Here is a 21,039-nt window from a genome sequence, read left to right as displayed (position 1 = left end):
CGCTCACCAAGTGAAGCTGGGCCTCCGGGGCTTTAGTGGGTTGAGGGGAAGCAGCTCCCTTCTGTCTACACATACCCTTTTTCCTTCCTTCCTTCAGTCACTAAACCTTTACTGAGGGTCCACTGATAAACCACAAGGTCTGAAGGATTCAAAGGTGAATCACATTTGGTCTGACCTCCAGGGGAACGAATTCAGCCTGGGGGAAACCCATGTGTAAGGCAAAGTACAGTATGAAGTGATAAGTGCTATTAGCAGAAGCGCGTAAGAAGAGCTGAGCCAACATAAAGGAACAACGCTAATAGCTTCCTGGTGCAGCAGCCACTGGAGGAGCTGGAGGAAACATTTCTAATCTTTCCAGGAAGGGCACCACCCTAAACAAAAACTCCTTGCCAGGACCAGCCCGGTATGATGGAGAGGGTGCTTTGATGCCCTGAATCCCTTAAAACCAAGACTCTACAATCTAGAGCCTCAGCATGGGCAGAGCTTCCTGCATTTATACCTCTAATCTCTAGCACTAAGATGCAAGTGAATCCAAGGAAGGAAGAGACTTTTAGGGGATCAGCCCCTCCAAACAATGGGGCAGCCATGAGCTCATTCCAGAGAGCTTCAGTACCCGCATCCTATCCTCCTGGGTCGGAATCCCGTAGATCATTTTCCTAATTACAGAAACACGAGTCTTTGCCCTTTGTCATACTGAGCTCTTAATTGGCTTTGACCCATCCCATTGCTAGATATAAAGGCTACAATCCCTAGACTAAGTACATCTCCAGCTGGGTGGGGAGTCTCAGCCAAGACCGGCAAGGGTACAAGAACCTAGAGCCTGCTCCCTCACCCAGCCCCCTACAGACCAGCTTTTTAGGAGAACTACAACCAAACGGATACTCAATCCCAACTTACTTTTTCCTTATCTTCCATCTCACATAGGAAACTCTAGAGAAGAAGCTTAAGGGCCGGAAGTAGCAGACGAGGAGGAGACGGCAGAAAGATGGGGAGTGGAGTCAGTGCTGAGGACAAAGAACTGGCCAAGAGGTCCAAGGAGCTAGAAAAGAAGCTGCAGGAGGATGCTGACAAGGAAGCCAAGACTGTCAAGCTGCTATTGCTGGGTGAGCGAGATGGGAAGATGAGCCAGAGAAGGAGAAGGTACTGCTCCTTCCTGCTTATCCTGGATGGTAGGTGGGTTCTAGCTCACCCCATGGGGAGGAGGGACAGCAGGTCATTCTTCTTCTCCCCAGCCACTCTCAGGCTAGGGGATCGGGGCTCTAGGGCTGATTGAGCACAGCTACCCCACGGAGATCAGAGGACCAAAGCTACCCTGGAATTGTTCTGCTCTTCCTGAACCAGGATTAGTGCAAGGGCCAGGACAGACCCATCTATCTCCAAATCTAACCAAACGTAATACCTCACAGCTTGGCAAACACCGTGCACCCTGGGCTTGCAGACAGTTACCCAATCTGCAGTCAGAGAGCTCTGAGTCGAGGACTCAGGAGAGGACAGTGGACTCAGAAGTCCTACCATATCATCAGTGCCATGTAGTCCCAGGGATAGGCCCACTGGCGCTTGCCAAGTAAACTGGTTCCTTCTCCTTGCTTCCAGCATAGAATTTGTGTAAGTCTTAGAACTAGGGAGCCCTGAGGGAGGAGGAACAGAGTCTTTATCTATGGCAGTCCTTTCCTGGCTTTCTGTTCAGTAGCTGCCTTGAGAGCCCCTGCCAGATGGGAGGTTTATCAGTGTGATGAACTCCTAAGCAGATCACAGGGCTGTGCTGAAAAAAGAAAAGCACTCCTGTTGATCAGAGAAATTGGTCAGAGCCGTCAATAGAACCAAGACAATGAAGAGTTTGGGACACCTGGCTTAGGGGAACCACCTCCAATGGCAGTACAGAGGTAAGCTAGCTGGGAGTAGGCGGCATCTGTGCAACAGCAGGTTAGCCGGCTGGGTTATGATCTGAAGCCCACGAGGAGCCTGGGAACTGGAGAACCCAGGCCCTGGCACCTCCTCTTCCCCAGCTGATCTGTGAGCATACCGCTGTAAGCTGGAGCCAGATTCCATGGAGCCCAAGAAGCTACCGAAGGGGAAAGAGATGGCAAGGCCACTGAGAGATCTTTTAAGCCTAAGCGGCTTTCTTCCACATTCAGAATAAGCAGCTTAGAGGGAACAGGCGCAGGCTACGTGGGAGGGGGTTAACATTATCAGGGCAGTGCAGACTGGGGGAGAGGGTTGAAGGGTATATGGTGGGGGAATGGAGTGCAAATGAGAGGACAGTGGGACATTTTAGCCAATAGAGGAAAAAGCAAGATGAAGAAAAAACGGTATTTCAGTGAAGTGACCCAGCTCTCTGCAATTCTGCCCCAAGATCACTCTCCTGAGTAAAAATAGGCAGAGGAGAAATGTGTTAAAGGAATTCCCCTGCGTCTATCAGTGGTTCTCAATGAGATTTTGCCACCACTCCCTCCACCTCCCCCAGACACCGGGAAATGTCTAGAGACATTTTTAGTTGTCACAGTGGAAGAAAAGAGTGCTACTGGCCTCTCGCGGGTAGAGGCCGGGAATGCTGCTAACCACCGCACAATGCATAGGACAGCCCCCCACAAAAAAGAATCGTCCAGCCCAAAACATCAGCAGTGCAGAGGCTGAGAAATACTGCTCTAAATCCAGACTGAATGGCCCGAGCTCAAGGCTGGCAAAAATTGAGGGCAGCAATCACCCGTGTGTGTTCTCCCCTAACAAGGCTCCCCAAGCAAGTCCTAGCTTGGACTTCTCACAGGCCAGCTACTGGAGGGTTGGGGAGAACCGGTGGAAACCTGAAGCATAAGCATTTCTCCCTGCAGGTGCTGGGGAGTCAGGAAAGAGCACTATCGTCAAACAGATGAAGTGAGTAGGAACAGAGCCCCAGAGGACTGAGGTAGGGTGAAGAAGGCAGCAGAGCCCACAGAGGCATGAAGGATGAAGGGCTCCTCAGCCTAAGGAACCCAGATGTAAAGGACATAAAGAACCTGATTCCCAATGCCCCTCATCTGCATGCCCTTCTCCCCCTCACTCTCCACTTTGGGACAGCAATAGGCATAGAGATCGGGTTCTGTGACCCTTTACGTCCTTCCAGATTCCCAATCCCTTAGGTCTGGTTACTGAGGTCCAACTGAGAGCTGGGTGTCTACTCCTCGCAGGATCATCCATCAGGATGGCTATACGCCGGAGGAATGCCTGGAGTATAAGTCCATCATCTATGGGAACGTGCTGCAGTCCATCCTGGCTATCATCCGGGCCATGTCCACACTGGGTATTGACTATGCCGAACCAAGCTGTGCGGTACGTGGTTAAGGGTGGGAGGAAAGGCTGCTAACAGCAGCCAACAAGCTATGAGGAAACACGAGTCAAAAAAGAGTTTCGTGTAACTAAATCCCACCTACTGAGCTTCCAGTCTTTTTACTTCAGTTCTGGAGAAGTATGCAATCCCTACCTTTAAAATTACAGAAATTTGCTCTCAGCTTCCTCTGCCTTTTTGTCTTATTTTACCATTTAAATTGTTCTCTTGGGCGCCTTGCCCTGACCATGGAACTTTTGTAAGCTAAATCCCCAGTTCCAGGATTGGCCTTTTCCACAATTTGAATCACTGAAAGAACAAAGGTGATGGTTTTCCTGTCTCCCATGTTGTCTATTTCATGGTCAATCTGGTCTTTAAACTTCCAACTTCCCTGTGGCAGAGGACCCACATTTTGTGGAGGTACCCTTTTGGACAAAGGCTGGAAAATAGAAACACCACAGAGGATGCCCCTGGAACCTCTGTTTTCCCCCTAGGCTTCCCAGGAAGGGATAAATTGCCACCCTCTCTTATCTCCAAAGCACACTCAAAATTAATCAGTGTTCTCTTAGTATCTTCACTGGCTGCTGTCTCCATCTTGGGCTTTGGTAGCAATGCAAAATGCTTTTACTTTCAGCAATATTCCCAGGAGCCTCCTGGAAAGCCATTACTCGTGTGCAGTTCTCAGCCAGGTCTCTGCCTTACAGGATACTGGGCGACAGCTCAACAACCTGGCTGACTCCACTGAGGAGGGCACCATGCCTCCCGAGCTGGTGGAGGTCATCAGGAAGTTGTGGAAGGATGGCGGGGTGCAAGCCTGCTTCGACCGAGCTGCAGAGTACCAGCTCAATGATTCGGCATCTTAGTAAGACTCCGACTGGGGAAGGGGTGGGAGGAGGCATAAGCAACCAGGATCTCCAGGAGAGATCACACCCAGCCTAAAATTTTGGGCACTGAAAGCTGGAGTCCCAAGGACTGAATTCAGCCTGGATATCTGTTCTGTTTAGGCTTGAGCAGTGTTCTACTATGCTTTGAATGTGACACCCTTTGATAGACACTGCCGCCACAGTTGTCACCACTCTGTATTGCTTTACACCAGCTCAGGGCAGCCTACACAGCTGAAGACCCCCAGAATTTGAAACAAAGGTGCTCTGTTTAGGAGCCCTCAGACCGCTGTCCTCTTCATCAATTCATACACATAGCCTCTCCTTTCAGAACCATGAACGTGAAGACAGACCTGCAGTTCTGCCACATGCTCGCCCAAGAGGCACTGGATTCACCATGGCCTTTCCAGGGTGGAATTTTCTAGCTGGTAACATTAATGTCACCTAGGCTCTACTTAGGCCACTAACCAGAAGTGAATGCCTCCTTCACCCATACACAGCGTCTTATGTCGGGGTGCCAGGGCATGGGACACAGAAACTTCCAGGGCAAACCAAAGGAAGTTGTTCAGGGATTAAAAACAACGAACTTTGCAAAGCTGGTTCCAAAATGATAAGGTACATATCAATCATACCTCTAACGGCATGGCATCTATCACAGATGGGCCTGGACTTTGCAGTCAAACTGACCTGGATTTAATCCCTGTTCTGTCACCTAGTTCTCTAACACGGTTCTCATTTGCCATCCTCAGAACACTGACTCACCAAGGCCCAGGCACTGCCGGGTGCATGACGTACACCGTCTCATTTGATCTGCACAGTAAGCCTTCGAGATAGAGAGTGCTTTGTATTAGTCCCACTTATAGGTGAAAAACAGGTTCAGAGAAGTAATTAACTGACCCTAAGTCATAAAGATAAATGGCAAAAGCTGGATTTGAATCCAGGTTTATTTGACCACAAAGTTGAAGGATTTTTACAATATACAACAATGTCTCTTGACCTCGGACCCAGTCATTTAACTCTTCTGAATTTTTCTTTCGTCTGTAAAATGGGATATGAAACTTGAAGGTAAGTGAGGTAAAATGAGAATTTAAATGTGCGAATGCCCGGCATACATAAGCACTTGTTCATTTTCCTTCCCTTCTTCTGTCATCTCACTTCGTATCTGCCTTCCTCCTGTCTCTTTAAATTTTTCATAACTGTCAAACATATACAAAAGCAGAATAATATAGTGAATCACCTGGCTTCAACTGTTAACAACTCACAGTCACTCTGGTTTCATTGTACCTCCATCTCCTACTTACTTTGAAGGCAGTCCCACATAGTCTATCATTACACCCTAAAAATTTCATTATTAATCTCAAAAAAAGGCTCTTTTTTTAAAAAAAGAAGTAACATAATCATCACACCTAAATATTTAATAATTCCTTCACGTCGTCCAATATCCACACCAGTGCTCATTTAAGTTTCCCCAGTTATCTCAAATGTTTGCTCCCCAACTTGAGTCAGGATATAAGTAAGGTCCCACGCAATGCACCGATTCACATCTCTTCATGTCTCTGAAGTCTCTAATTTTAGTCTACTCCTGCATCTTGCTGGAACTTTTGGCACCCACTTAAATCACCAAATCTCACTGAAGGGTCTAGAAAACCTTGCAGTCAGGCAAAACTTAAGGAAAAGTCATCTGACTTGACTTAAACGGGACGGAACCCCTGCCTCAACTGGGCATGCCTCTCATCCCATCCCACACTCCCTTTTGTAAGGGCACACGAGGTTTGAAGGAAAGCACCCAAGGTTTAACAATATGGATTCTAGTCCTGGTTCTATCACCAAGTTAGTTGTATAACTTTGGGTAAGACCCTTTATCTTTCTTGGCCTTGGCTGGGGAAAGTTTAATGTCAATTCCAAGCTCTTTTCTCTAGCTACCTGAACCAATTAGACCGGATTACAGCCCCTGACTACCTTCCTAATGAGCAAGACGTGCTTCGATCCAGAGTCAAAACCACCGGCATCATTGAGACCAAGTTTTCTGTCAAAGACTTGAACTTCAGGTGAGTACACGGTTCCCGGGGGCTCCGCAGATACACACATGGTTCCCTGAGTACACCTCAGATACCAAAAAAAGGGCAAGGGCATACTTCTTGGCCTTCACTAAAGCCCCATCTGAATGACTACCCTATTTCTCCCCCTTTCCCATCTCACTGCCAACTGGCCCCAACGTGGCCACCTCTCTGCGGTAAACACCAAGTGCATGTGCTGTTTTTGTCCCTCAGGATGTTTGATGTGGGAGGGCAAAGATCAGAGAGAAAGAAGTGGATCCACTGCTTTGAGGGAGTCACCTGCATCATCTTCTGTGCAGCCCTCAGTGCCTATGATATGGTGCTAGTGGAAGATGACGAAGTGGTAAGTGGCCTTTGCACCAAGAGCTTTGATAGTTCCCCTGTGACCCTTCCCCTAAGCTCTGTGTCACCAATTCTTCAACTTGGGTGATTTCAAGACAGTCTGGCAGTCCTCGAGCAGCCAAATCAATTCTAGAAAAACCTCCTCTTTTACAGGTTCCAGGTTAGCACTTTAGAGCTCCAGATTTGCCGGGAGTGAGCTTGGTCTCAGATCACACATCCAAGGATCACTTGGACATTACACAGCTCACAAGAGGAATTGAGTCTTAAAGAGACAAGGGATCACAACTGGGTTTGCAAAGCACAGGAGTTACACTTAAGACTTTCCCAGGCTGCCTATGGAAATAAAGGATAGGAGATGAAAATGATAGAGCAGAAAATCAATGTATGGTGTGTATCTTTGTGCAACATGATAGAGGGGTTGGACTACTAACCTCACCTGGAAGCCTAAATGTGTACTGTCAACAGACTAAGGAGAGACTGGCAAACCAGGTTTCTCACACGCCACTGAAATTGGCAGCTGGAAGGCTAGCTGAGGGTGAGTTTCTTGAGCCTGCAGAGTTTAACAGGAGCTCTGCAGGCCAAGTGTCAGCCCGGCCAGTTACCTCTGGAGTTTGAGACAGAGGATATCACCGCGTGGAAAATGCTAATGGAGGCCCACAGCTTATTGATATCAGACAAAGCTCCTACACTCCCATCCCTTGCTCCAGTTCTTCTCCCTTCTCCGTAGTAGTTCAAGTTCACATGAGAGCTCTATGAATACCTTCTACACAAATTCATTTTTCAAGATCTTTTCCATCTTTAACCCTGAAGTCTATGAGGTTTTAAGGGATTCTGCAGGAGTATTAGCAATGACAGAAGGCCACAAAAAGATTTTTCTTTCTTCATTAGATGAAAAGATTGAGCCCGAGTCAGCTACTAGCATACTTCAAATCCTAAAGGCCCACTCCCTGAAAACAGACCGGTCTGGGGCACTTGGCAACATCTAGATTCCGCAGATACACAGCACCACTTCTCACTCACTCAAAGGGCCAATCAGAAGATGAAATAAGGTAAAAGTGCTTGTGGTATGTCACTGAGAAAATCTCTAGGCCTCACCATTTGACACCAAGGCAATAATCCCTATTATGTTCCTGCCCAAACTGAGATCCAGGACTCTGTAACAGAAGCCTATCAAAATCATCCTGGAGACACAAACGGGCACATGAAAACTCAGGCCTAGCTTCAACCGTGTAGCAACAGCACTTATGGACATCGAAGTCCCTCGCAGTGCCCTGGCAGCCTAAAATCAGCATAACATTTATTGTACAGCTACATGCCAGCCACTATCAGGGACACTACATACACGATCTCATCGAACTTCCATAATAACCCTATGAGATAGGGAAACGGAAACGCAGAAAAGCTCAGTAATCTGCCCCAAGTCATACAGCTAGGACAGAATGAAGATTAGAAGGGCTTCGGCTCTATCCCACTACACCAAAAGGAGATAAGCTATTCCCCAATGTCCCTCTTATATTCGGAGCACTAGTCTCTCCAAAGGGAACAAGAACAGGAAGTAGACAATACCACCAGCTCGATCTGAAATCTCTGATGGTGTTTCCTCCTACTAGAATCGCATGCATGAGTCATTGCACCTCTTCAACAGCATATGTAACCACAAGTTCTTTGCGGCTACTTCCATTGTCCTCTTTCTCAACAAGAAGGACCTCTTTGAGGAAAAAATCAAGAAAGTCCACCTCAGCATTTGTTTTCCGGAGTATGACGGTAAGGGTCAAGGGCTGGAGACAATGGTAATGATTTCTTGGTAATGCCTGGTGATTGCCTCGTTTCCTGTACCAAGGAGACACGAAGGAACCTGTCTATAAGGAGTACTAAGTTTAACTCCTTTGCTTGGCTGGGTTGATGATCCTTATCCCTTTATTACGCAGTTTCTCTTACGAGCTTTGTGATGTCCAAGCGATACTTGGATGTCTAATCGGAGAAACTTGCATATTCGGTCATAGGTTTAAATTCAGATGTCCCTGGACAGAACAGACGTTAGAGGCAGGAGAGCCACTGACTGTTCAAATGACACCTACCAGAAATCAAGGGTGGAGACACAGACGTCTCTCTCGATTTCGTTGTTCAACTCAAGTAATAACACAGGAGTGCAATGAAGGAGAGGACCCTCCCTCTAACAATAGGCCCCCGACTGCAGCTGTCCAACGTATTTTGAGGATCAAATTAGTCACCTAAAAAGTAAGTGAGCAGCTAAGAAGGGTTAATTTATCCCACTTCTTCACTATTTTTTCTGGGAAACCAGGAAACAACTCTTATGAAGATGCAGGGAATTACATCAAGAGTCAGTTCCTTGACCTCAACATGCGCAAAGATGTCAAAGAAATCTACAGTCACATGACCTGTGCTACAGACACGCAGAATGTCAAATTTGTATTTGATGCCGTTACAGATATTATCATCAAAGAAAATCTCAAGGACTGCGGGCTCTTCTAATTCTCATCACTCTTTATGTACACATTCCATAAACAGGCTTGGAATCTGGCTAATTTTAAGCAGAAAAGCATAGATCCATATACCATGGCATGAAGAGTAAATACATTCTCCGTTAGAGATGGACTTATACATGATCGCGACTGTGTCCATACGTTCTTTTCAGAGTGGGACAGCTAGTGCAGTTTAAAGAGCACAAGGCCAGGAGTCAGGAGACCCAGGTGCCAGTACTGGTTCTTGAACTTAGTACAAGGTATAAACATTTCATTTCTCTGAGCCTTGAGTCACTCATCTATAAAATAAAGATAACTTCTCTACTGCTTCACAGGGTTATTCTAATGATCACAGATATAAATTGAAGGGAAGGAGCATAAAAGCTGTGTGGTTAGAGTCAAAGAAAGAAATCCTATATAAAAGCAGCCACTTAAGAAATTCAAGACCAAGTTCTCAGACGACCTTTCCCAAGGAAAGCAGCAAACCTTCCCTACGTTCTGCAAAAGAAAACAATTAAAAACAAGACCTCGATAAACCTACCATTTCTTTACAAACAGACTCTATGTACCTTAGTTCAGAGATGTGAGTTTCTAAGGCACACATCCAAAATTGATCTTTATTAAGCAGATTAGCCCTCTGCAACCCCCTAACTGCCATATCTCTGTAAGTAACGGTCTCAGGTATACAAGACACTTTTTCAGTAGGCTCCATGCCCAGCGTGGAGGCCATTGTGGGGCTTGAACTCACCACCCTGAGATCGAAACCTGAGCTGAGATCAAGAGTCAGACGCTTAACTGACTGAGCCACCCAGGGGCCCTCAGGTATACAAGACACTTTCTGAATAAACTTGGAAGACTTCAACACACTCCCACTTAGAATATTAATGATTTTATTGCTACCACTTCTTGATCACAAGAATTTTTTTTCGTAAGTGTATTTATTTAAGCAATCTCTACACCCAACGTGGGGCTTGATCGAACTCACGACTCCAAGATCATAAGCTGCATGCTTTACAGACTGAGCCAGCCAGGCGCCCCCCAATCACAGAATTTAGAGTAAGCAAGCCAAAATTTCCATTTCAACTGCTGCATGTTTCAGAACAAAAAAAGGCAGCTGATCTTGCTTTAGGCACCGGAAGTCTCTGCAGTTGAATCCACGTGATGCCTGGCTGAAAACAACATCTCCCCATACAGGACAACAAGTAAATTATTTCTCTGAACTCCTCCGAGGGGAAACGAAGCTTGCATTTATCTTGACAGGAGGTGGTGAAGTCAAGTACAGATTTAGCATTTACAACTACTAGTGAGGAAAGCTCTTGGCATCCAAGATTTAGTATATAAAAGAAAGTGTCAATTAAAATGAAAATCTGCTCCTTGCCAGAAACACATATTCACACTTAGGCTGCTACTAGCAATATTGATACTAGAGAGCCATATGAGCTTGAAATATACTGAAGAATAAATTTGCAGCTGTTAAAATTGGATTCATTTAATAGTCTTTCTGATTCCATGAGAAGAAATCAACTTGAGAGAATTACCAGAGAAATAAGGGAAAGTACTCTATTGCTGATTAAAAAACTTGACCAAAGAAAAAACCTGGGCAAGACTTCATGCATCCAAGAGCTAGCTGTTCAGGGACTACATTCTAGATGGCATATTCCAACTATCACTAACCTGTTTGTTTCAACTCACTATACAGGGGTTATGATTTTTTTTTTTTTTTTTTATCATGGATCCCTCTAACAGTCTGATGAAACCTATGGACCTCTTCTCAGAATATATAAAAATGTGTAAAATAAAATTCAGAGAATTACAAAGGAAACCACCATACTAGGAATACAGTTCTATCTTTGGCTGAAGCCCCAGGTTAAGAATCCTCACTATGGCTAAGATCTTGAAATTCAGGCCCCAAATCTAATGTATCTCACTGATTCCATCTTCAGTTAGGGTAGCCCAACGTCCCCACAAACTGTACCAGATGGTTTGCCTCTTTCATTACCTTTTCCTTGATCTTTGACTCCAGGCAGGACTCGGTTATAGGCCAAACTGTAAGAGCCCACTCTAGGCTTCTTGGTTATGGATGTTCATAAAGAACCAGCCCCCTAGTCCCAGCGTAAAAACAGAGTCAGTGGGCCCCATCTTCTGGTATTCTACTCACTGTGCTATCCTTATCTTTTGTTTTGGCTTCATTTTAAATTTACACTATAATGCTGAATCTTATGTATCATCAGAAATTCTTTTTTGTGGGGCGCCTGGGTAGCGCAGTCGTTAAAGCGTCTGCCTTCGGCTCAGGGCGTGATCCCGGCCTTCCGGGATCGAGTCCCACATCGGGCTCCTCCGCTGGGAGCCTGCTTCTTCCTCTCTCACTCTCCTGCTGTGTTCCCTCTCTCCCTGGCTGTCTCTCTGTCACATAAATAAATAAAAAATCTTTTTAAAAAAAAAAAAAAAAAAGAAAGAAATTCTTTTTTGTAACAAGGTAGGTCAGAACCAGTTCAACCCTATTTTCATGAACTGCAATCTTAATTCTTAAGATGATAAAACTAGAAGGAATTTTAAAATAGTCCAGGCACTGGACTGTTCACTAGCAGTTTATAGATAAGAAACTGAGGCCCAGAGACGTGCAATGTCTTCCTCAAGATCAAACTGCTGGGAAGTAGAACTAGAACTCCAAAATGGGTCTTCTGAATCCCAAGCCAGTGTTCTATATATATATGCTACTGAAAGCCCACCATATATTATAAAGTCAAAGTCAATTTTCTCATTTACCTCTGCTCATCCCATTCCCAACCAAATTTATTTTTAAATTATCCCATACTAAATCATAGCTATTTAACAGTATCATCTCCAAACTGAATACAAATCAGCCTCAAATTTGACCGTGAATTTAGCATAAAACAAAAATATAAATAGCTTTAAGTTTGTTTGTAATTAATTTTCTGTTCATATCCTTAGAGGGCAGAGATCTGAATGCAGTTCCCTTGTAGTGCACTGGATACTGATGACAGTAAGCCAAATGTGAATTAGGTTCCACTTCTTGTGAATCTGATGACAGTTGCTTTTCTTTTTCTACAAAAATACAGTATCATTAACACAAAAGGACAAATATCGTATGATTCCACTTATATGAAGTATCACAGTAGTCAAATTTATAAAGACAAAGTAGAGTGATGGTCACCAGGGCTGGGAGGAGGTGGAATGGGGAGTTGGTGTTTAATGGGTACAGAGCTGCAGTCTGCGAAGGTGAAAAAAGTTCTGGAGATGGATGGTGGTGATGGCTGTGCCACAATGTGAACGTATTTCAGACCACTGAACTATGTACTTAAAAATGATTAAGATGGTAAAGTTTATGTTATATATGGTTTATCACAATAAAAAATAGTGGAAAAAATAAAATATAACTGGAAATGTGCTTTTATGTTCTGTGGGTAAAAGAAGCACAAAAATTCAGTCTTAAAGCAATATAAAAGACACATTTACTTGTAACAGTTCCTACTCTGATAAAAAATTCACTTACATGTACCCCAAATAGTTCAAATCAGGGTAGCCCCAACCCCAAGGTAAGAAATAACAGCATTCAAAACCCACTCTATAATTGGAGATGTGCCGTAGACCAAAGTGTGCCGGCCATGCTGGGTGGAGAAGGTGGTGAAGGGCGAAGAGCTCTTACCTCCCACTGCCCTCTCTACCCGGCACAGCCCCCGGAGCACAGATTCCAGGAGGACTTCAGTGTTGGCCCAGGGACTGCGAGTGTGCCACAGCCTCTGGTGTTCCTGCTAGGTCAAAGCATGAAGACATTCCTGTGAGGTCCAACAGACAGTGCAGACTGCAGAAGGGTACGTTTCTGCCTTTTGGCCATGAAAAAGCAAGCACTAGTATGAACAGAAATAAAGAACTGGATTTAAACACAAAACAAAGCAAAGACCTTTCTTTTGACCCGGCTTGACAAATTTTACAGCCATTTACAGTTAACTTCATTTCAGGTGTTCAAAATGACTATGGGAAGAGTGATGCTGAGAAGACAGCCAGCTACAATGAGCACATCTGTTGGTATTGCCTTAAAAGATTCCTTGTTTTGCAGTACAGTATCATCTTGAGTATCATAAAGAATATTTACAAAGCACGTTTAAATATGTTATTTCAACGGGATCACAACCATAGTACGTCATAGCTGGAAGGAATAATTTAGTCTACCTTTAGGTAACAGATGAGGATTTAAGACAAAGCTTTCATAGCCGCTTGGAAGCAGGGAAAAGACCAGAACCGAGTGTGACAAACGGCTCTCTCCATAAGATTCTGAGAGGTCTCGGGACCTTTATCCTCCATGAGCAAAAATGAAGAGTTAAAAAGAACAGTTAATTTCTTGTGATTTGTTATGTCTGCTGGGAACCTTACATTTCAACAAGCCTCTAGGTAAAAATGTTTGGCTAACCAAAAAGAATATGGGGACAGGAAGGGGGGTAATAGAGGATAGGCGACAGATAAACCACATTTTACAGAATTTAATATTCCACCTGTCAAAGATCTTACATCTGGATGCTAATACACTGAGATGGTGTATCCCAGCAGCTACTTATTAGTACTGGATTATTTCTGCTACCTTGCTGAATCCCACTAGATTTCAGGGAAACATTAGCAGCAAGCATACAAAGACTTTTCTATTTGACTCCTCAATCATTCCCCTTTCCTACCCCTTCCCTAGCCCTGTCTCAAAAAGACTTTCCAGTCTATAGTTTAGAGCTAGCTAGCTTTGCTCTTTATCCACCAACTGTAAATGAATATTCATGTTATTACATATATATATGCATATATATACATAGCTAGCCCTCTATCACTGGATTTTATCTTTACTTTGATGTTTCTTTCAATTTTCACTGAATAAATGCAGTAACACAAATGAAGCAAATGTTTGGAAACTCCAAGTTTCTTGTTTTGACTTAATTTTGTATAAAAACTAAACACTCTGTATCAAAAGTGTAGGAACGTTCTTTGACTAAGCAGTTCTCTTACTAAGTTTTTTGGTGAAAGACACTCTTAAGTCACATATAAAATGTGCTTATTTATTGGCAAATAAAAAATGCCTCAGTCGTTTACTAGTAACTTTAAGGTTATAGGTCTACTATGTTGATCTTTAAAAAAAAAAAAAAAAGATTTATTTATTTATTTTGGGGGGGGAGGGAGGAAGGGGGGGAGGGAATCTCAAGCAGACTCTGAGCAGGGCTTGATCTCTCAACCCTGAGACCATAACCTGAGCCGAAACCAAGAGTCAGATGCATAACTACTGAGCCACCCAGGGACCCCTATTTGTGTTGATCTTTAACATAAGGTCCTATTCAGGTGTTGACAAATGTTGGCCCCGGTTAACTTCTTCAGAACCACGTAGGACTTTATTTAAAAATACATGTTCTCAGGACCCGTCTCCAACGTCTTAATTTAGTAGAGTTGAGCCAGGGAATCTGTAGGTGTTAACCTTGCACCTCAGGTATCTACTGCTATTATAACCCTCCGTATTATCTTTCATTCCTGAGAAGACTTGAGTCAGGCCAGGTATGTAAGCCTGACATAGTATCAGAAAAAAACTGTCCTGTCCTGACTTGTTCTGGAGTATGCTCTCCTAGCAGAAGTAACTCATACAAGTTATAAGAAAAAGGGGGGGGGGGGTGGGAAGAGTCAAAAACTAAACAAAGGTAAAGGAACAAAGATCTTGACCACCCAGGAAGTTTGTTCCCAGTGTCTCACCTAACCTTTCACTTCCTGACAGTTGACAGCAAGACCAACTTTCAATTTCAGGCCTCGAAGCAGCCTGGTGTGCTCTTGTGCTTAGAAGGCCATAAAGCTATGTGCAGAGCTGTGGCTGGTCCAGGCCAGATCTCTGACTTGTACTATGAAGCCTGAAGAAGAACACAAAAATGACCTGGCAGTACTGAAATAACTTTGTTCTTAAAGTCAGTACAGGGTATAAAGGATTTCACAAGCAGTAAGAGTGAAGAAAATTAGTGCTGTTTTAGGTATGTTTAAATGAGTAGAGGACTGTGGTTTTTTCAACATCTGGAAGGGGAAAAAGATCAACCAAAGGGAGGTTTTTACCTGGAGGGAAAGACTAACTTTACCTTGTATGGAACTGCCAGTACAGCAACCAGCTCTGCAACAGGACGCTCCAGAACCAGGCTACACAAAGGTATATGTACATGAAGTAACTAGTCAGGCGAGGCAAGCAATGTCCAAAGAAAGTCATAGTCACGAATCGGAGAATGGTGGCCAGGATAAAAGAATAAGGTGGGCAAATGAATCAGAAGCACCAGCAGTTATTTTTAAATACTCTTAAATAACGTGCATGTAATAAAACACAAATAGAACACGTAAGAGAATAAGAAACAAGGCAAGAAGATAGTTTTTAAAATTTGGTCCATCTATTCTTAGAATGCAGCACCTTGTCAAAAATAACAATCCATCACTGGAAATAATAATAGAACAATACACTGAACTAGAGATTAGAATTCAAACTGTCCAAGATGAACTGTCATCCCAAGATCCACTTTGAATAACTGAAAAAGTTCTTGGAATTTTCATGCCAGGAGGTGAAATCTGTTGCAAGTCTGAATTTATACGGTTGGGGAAGACTGACCATTAAGGAGAATACTTCCTCTTTACATAGAGCCTAATGAATGGCACTTTTTTTTTTTTTTTTTTTTTTTTTTTACAGCCCAAGGTTTAATCAGGTGAAGATGTGACTGTCAACAAAATAAAGCTACTGTTGCAGTCCTCCCTTCTAGGGTCTATTTACTCTTCTTTATTCATTAAAATTTAATTTTCTTATATGTGCTGGTTTCTTAGATGGTCCAAAACCTGGCCATGTGAATACTGAAATGTGGTCCATCACAAACCTCCAGCATTCTCTGCAGAAAGGATACAAGGCAACTTTTAGTTTCTTTGATTACAAATATCAGTCTTTTTTTTTCTCCAGGCTAGTATACACGATGTTTCACCCTCACACTCTGGCTCTGCTATTAGAAAAGATCTTTTATTTCAAAATACAATGGTGATTTGCAAAGCCGATAATCCGAATCACCTTTTTAAAATTATAGATCACTAGCCCACCAGCCAAGAGTTAATCGCTCAGATGGATCCTGGTGATTTTGACTTAAGGCATATCTGAAAACCACTGACTCGAATTGTGTCCCTGTGTCCTCAAGGAATGTGCATTTAAATAAGTTACATGGAATGGTAGGGTAGGGGGTGATCTTCATGTAAATATAGAACAAAGGTAAATGGTATAAAGGCAGAAAAGTGGAAAACTACTCTTTTTCATTAACAGAAAAGCTAAAAAATTAACATATGAGACAGACGCATTCAAATGAAAATACAAAGTGCATTTCAAAGTATAATTAACTTACTTAGATTATCTGTTATTTTGGATTATCAACAATACCATCCCATTAGCCCTGACTATAGAAAGCCTACAGTTAAAACAATAATCCACCAGTTCTCATTTCCAGATGATCCTATATCAAAGAATACAATAAGGAAAAGACATGCAAAATGAACAAGAACTATCAACTTATGTGGGCTTAAGTTAATCACCAATTGAAGCTGATTATTTTCTTTTCGATCCAGTTTTCCCAACCCTAAAAAAAAAAAAAACTGTTTAGATAATAACAGTTATACCATCTGCATAGTTATACCTGTCCAAAAAGAAAAAAAATTCCAAAAAAGGCACTGAACTGCTGTGGTTTGCTTTCTGAACCAGCTTTGATGACCACCAACCTTTGTGTTTTGTTTTAAACTAGTAAAAGCTTATATCAAAAGACGACACAGAATCCAATCCAAAAAGACTGGACTCCAAAAGGCACTGCTCAGACTGCTGATGTAGAATGCTCAAAATGCATTCTCTTCATTTGCCTTCCCCCAAAGGCCCACTCAGTATTTAAGGACATTTGCTGTACATTATACAAAAGGACCTGCAGGCTGAGGTGAATAAAGCTCTCCACAAAACCAAAATGTAAACCTGGAAAATGGATTATGACCGCATGTCACTTACAGAGATAGGACATAAGACCCTCCGTCAGGCCAAGATTCAACAATACCGTTACATCAAAAGACTAGCCCTTCAAGGAACCCTCTACCTAAACCCATTCTCAGACAAAGGCCAAAGCACATTCAGCAGGGACAAAAAGAAACAGAAGAAAATATTTCCAGAAAGGACTGGTTACAAACAGGAACAAACCTGGACTCTTTACTCACCATTTTAATACTGCTGCCAACTATAACAGACTAAAATCTGTACACACAACATAGTGGAAAAAGTCCCAAAATGCAATAGTTTCGGCAAAAGAAGGTACTGACTACGAATTACTACAATTAACATTGCTACAATAAAAACAATGGCAAACAGGGATTTGGCACCACATTTACAAAGTAAAAGCATGCATTGTTAATACACTTTAGATGTTTCCCAACAGAAAAGGCCATGGAAGATGGAAAACAAGGGGCATCTTTTACAGAACTGCCTATGACTCAGACAAAACAAGCAAGAACCAAAGTGGTCAATTTAGTAGATTTGTAGCAGCAAAGTCACTGTTTCTGTTTAGAATTTAGCAATTTGCATTTCTCATCAACAGCTGCCCTGGGTGTGTCTGTATCCAAGAAGCTAACTTTACATACTACATCAGCATTTACCTAGTAATTTGGTAATCAGCATAGACCAGGTTAACCTTAAACCATAAGCTTAAACAAAAGTTAGAGAGCTAGAATCTTATTACAGAACTCTCCAGTGTAATTACCATTTAGAAACCAGAATGGTACTTTGAACAGGAGAGTAACAAAAACTTCATCCAAAAAAGCTATAATCATAGCCCCAACAGCCATAAAGAATTAAGTAATTATGGAAATACTATGTTCTGACCATACCAAAAGTAAAAACAAAGAGTTCCTACTAAGAGGAAAATTTTCAAGATGATCTGGCCACATCATGTGCATAGTTAAGATTGTGTTTTAATAAAGATTCTTTTGCAAACAAAGGAATAAAATTTAGTCACGTTATTCTCTTGATGAAAAAAAAAAAACTTTAAAAATGAACTACCGGTGGTTTGTTAAGAAGGAAAAAAAGAGTAAGCTACACAGTAAAGTTCTGGAATGCAGCACCTCCACTTCACATCGGCCCTAAACATTTGAGATTATGAAATCCAAGTGAGGTCTTGATGATCGAATCATACTTTACAGTTGTTCCAAGTCCAAGGTCTGACTTGAGCATCTCGTGTCAATGAAGAGTTCCCTAATACAGAAGATTGTGCTATAGAGTGCTAAGAGTCTGCATGCTGCCATCCCCTGGTCCCGTTCATGCTCGTAGCTGCCCAATGAGACAGCAAAAGAAGTCTGGGCTCAACACTCCACACTGTAGTAACTAGAAAAGAAGAACATTCTTAATTAGAAAAGTTTACAAAGTCAAGAGACGTCACGAGAGCACTAGAACTAAATTATCTGAAGTTTTACCTTTTATTAACATCCAACCCTCTTCAGTAAAGTCCACATTCCTTTAAGTTGTTTTTAATGATGACATCTGTAACAGCGTCAAAAACAAACTGCACATTCTTGGTGTCTGTGGCACAGGTGAAGTGAGTATAGATCTCCTTGGTATCTTTTCTTCTGTTCAGATCTTCAAACTGGCACTGAATATAAGCAGCTGCTTCTTCATATGTATTGGAACCTGAAGCAGACACACAATATTCTCAGTTCGAATCATAAAGGCTGCCTGAATTCAACAAGTCAGGCCATCACCATTTACTTATGGAGAGAGGGAATATAACCCAAAGGAACAGAAGACAGATTTATTTCTATAATCATTAGGTTTTTCTATAATCATTAGATTTTTCTTGAGAGCAGACTCTAAGTAAAACAAAATCATCACACAAAAAGATCTAGGTTTTTCTTTTTCCCCTTTCAGTTAGATTTTTCAGCTAAAAAACCTAGAATGCATAAAAGGAAACTAGAGAAAACAGGAAGATACATTGTTAGAACACAACTGTTTAAAAGGTCAGAGAGCCCACGCTCCTTGGAGTGACCTCGAAATAAACAATTCAAAAGAGTTAATCATGCTTCTTTTCAAAAGCATATCAATTTTAAGGCGCTTAGCCTCAGAGCCTTATGGCAATAATATAATGAAAGGTAAACTAGTACATGTAAAAGGAAAGGGGCCTGAATTATACACCTTAAAATGTGTTTTTAAACAAACAAACAAACAAATAAATAAATAAATAAATAGTGTTTTTGTGACATATAAATTACGTCTCAATAAAGCTGTTATTTTTTAAAGGTGGGGTATCTCAAAAGTCAACCTTATTTTCAACATTTGAATTAACACTCTTAACCACAAGCTTCCTACACAGTCTCATCTACCTGTGAGCCTTTAGAATAGCCCTAGAAATTGACTACAAAACCAGGAAACCTCAACAAAGAAAACACAAGACTATTCCTGTAAACTAGATGCTATTTTCAACAAATAACATCTGTGAAGTTACATTAAGCATGACAACAAATACCAACAACGAAGTGTTTTTTTAAAAAAAGACTAAACAAAGAAAAGCTTAAGAAACAAAAGAACGTTATTTAAACAGAATACTTAGAGTAATAAAGGAAGACAGCTTGGTAGGTGCTTGAAATAGGTTTTCTGAGATCTGCAGAACTTCTGTAAATTCAAGGAAGAGTGAGCACTGAAAAGAGAATTGTGTCTGGTAGAAACAGAACTGATACTTGGGCAATGAGGACTGTGAGACTTCTTAAAAGAAGAATGAAGTCAATGGAAGACAGGCCTGGAAGGCTGTCCTCCACCCCTCAAAAAAAAAAAGATATGACATTGAGGGCTCTTTGCTGTGTGGAAGACTCCCAGTTAGAACACTGTCAATCCTTTTACTTAAGTAAGAGTTCTCTCCACTTTAAAAAAGCCTGGCTTCTTTCTATGAACTCACCTCCCTCTCAATCCTGACCACATTTCCAACTTCCCTGAGAAAGCAAAGGCCGGGGGCTTAAACTACATCTCAACTCTTGAGCCTACCACCTCACTCAGAAGTTACCTATATCCCCACATATTTGTACCTTTGGTCTTAGAGAGGTCTTCCTTCCAGTTTCAAAATTTAACTCCTCTACCAAGATTCTTTTAAGTTGAGGTGAAATTTACGTTAACATACAATAAGACATTTTAACGTGTACAATACAGTGGCATTTAGTATATTCACAATGTCATGCAACCACCACCTCTCTCTAGTTTCAAAACTTTTTCACCAACCCAGGAAAACACCCTATTCCCATTAAGTAATCATTCCTCATTCCCCTCATTCTACCACCCCCCCCTTCTCCTGGTAACCTGCTTTCTGTCTCTATGGATTTGCCTATTTTGGGGTGTATCATTTAAAAGCAATCACACAAGTGTGACCTTCTTTCACTTGGCATAACATTTATGAGGTTCATACAAGTAGGAGCATGTTATCAGTACTTCGTTCCTTTTTATAGATGAATAATATTCCATTGTATGGAATGCCAGCTGCTTACAAATCTTGCTCCATCAATTATATCCACTTTTTACAACTTCTCTTTTGCTATAAAATCTTACCACTAAGCCAATGAACATTTTTAAATCATCCCTTCCCCTGTAATCCAAGCTGCTCAAGAGTAAGCTACACCTGTCTTCATTTCTCTACTTCCCACTCAGTAACTCACCGCCCTGGCTCTGCTCTCACTGACAATGTTCTCAATAACCCTCATGATCCCCTGGACTGCGAATTCCAGAGGCCATTTTTCAGTGTGTATCTTACAACACTGCTGACCACCCCTCACTTCTAAATTTCTTAGTTTTTGATCCTTTGGTGCTTCCCTTTGTATCCAATAAAAACCTTTCTCTCCTGCCCGTAGAGTCTGGTACTCTCTCATTCTATCCACGGTCTTTTCTGCCCTCATTCTATAACATCACAGCACATCATCTCATCCAT

The 21,039-nt window shown here is 42.3% G+C and overlaps 2 protein-coding genes across 2 annotated transcripts in view; one reads left to right on the top strand and one right to left on the bottom strand.

Moving 5' to 3' along the window:
- The first annotated feature begins 955 nt into the window (after positions 1 to 955).
- On the top strand, positions 956 to 9,260 carry GNAT2 (G protein subunit alpha transducin 2). Its single transcript, XM_087866156.1, has 8 exons — positions 956 to 1,103; positions 2,829 to 2,871; positions 3,165 to 3,306; positions 4,006 to 4,163; positions 6,102 to 6,230; positions 6,453 to 6,582; positions 8,192 to 8,345; positions 8,884 to 9,260. The coding sequence occupies exons 1-8, from the start codon at positions 986 to 988 to the stop codon at positions 9,072 to 9,074; spliced, it is 1,065 nt and encodes a 354-aa protein (XP_087722282.1). The 5' UTR covers positions 956 to 985; the 3' UTR covers positions 9,075 to 9,260.
- An 8,028-nt stretch (positions 9,261 to 17,288) lies between these two features.
- The window catches only part of GNAI3 (G protein subunit alpha i3), a 36,091-nt gene continuing 32,340 nt past the window's right edge, over positions 17,289 to 21,039 (bottom strand). Inside the window, exons 8-9 of the mRNA XM_045801571.2 lie at positions 18,551 to 18,764; positions 17,289 to 18,461 (exon numbers count right to left, since the gene is read on the bottom strand). Coding sequence (XP_045657527.1) covers positions 18,574 to 18,764 — 191 coding nt within the window. The 3' untranslated portion in view covers positions 17,289 to 18,461; positions 18,551 to 18,573. The remainder of the gene's footprint in view (positions 18,462 to 18,550; positions 18,765 to 21,039) is intronic.

The sequence above is a fragment of the Ursus americanus genome, chromosome 12 (genome assembly GCF_024610735.1).
Source record: "Ursus americanus isolate L20-20 chromosome 12, mUrsAme1.1.p, whole genome shotgun sequence".
NCBI lineage: Eukaryota > Metazoa > Chordata > Mammalia > Carnivora > Ursidae > Ursus > Ursus americanus.
Note: the sequence above shows the minus strand (reverse complement) of the source record. Positions and strands in the feature narration are given on the sequence as shown.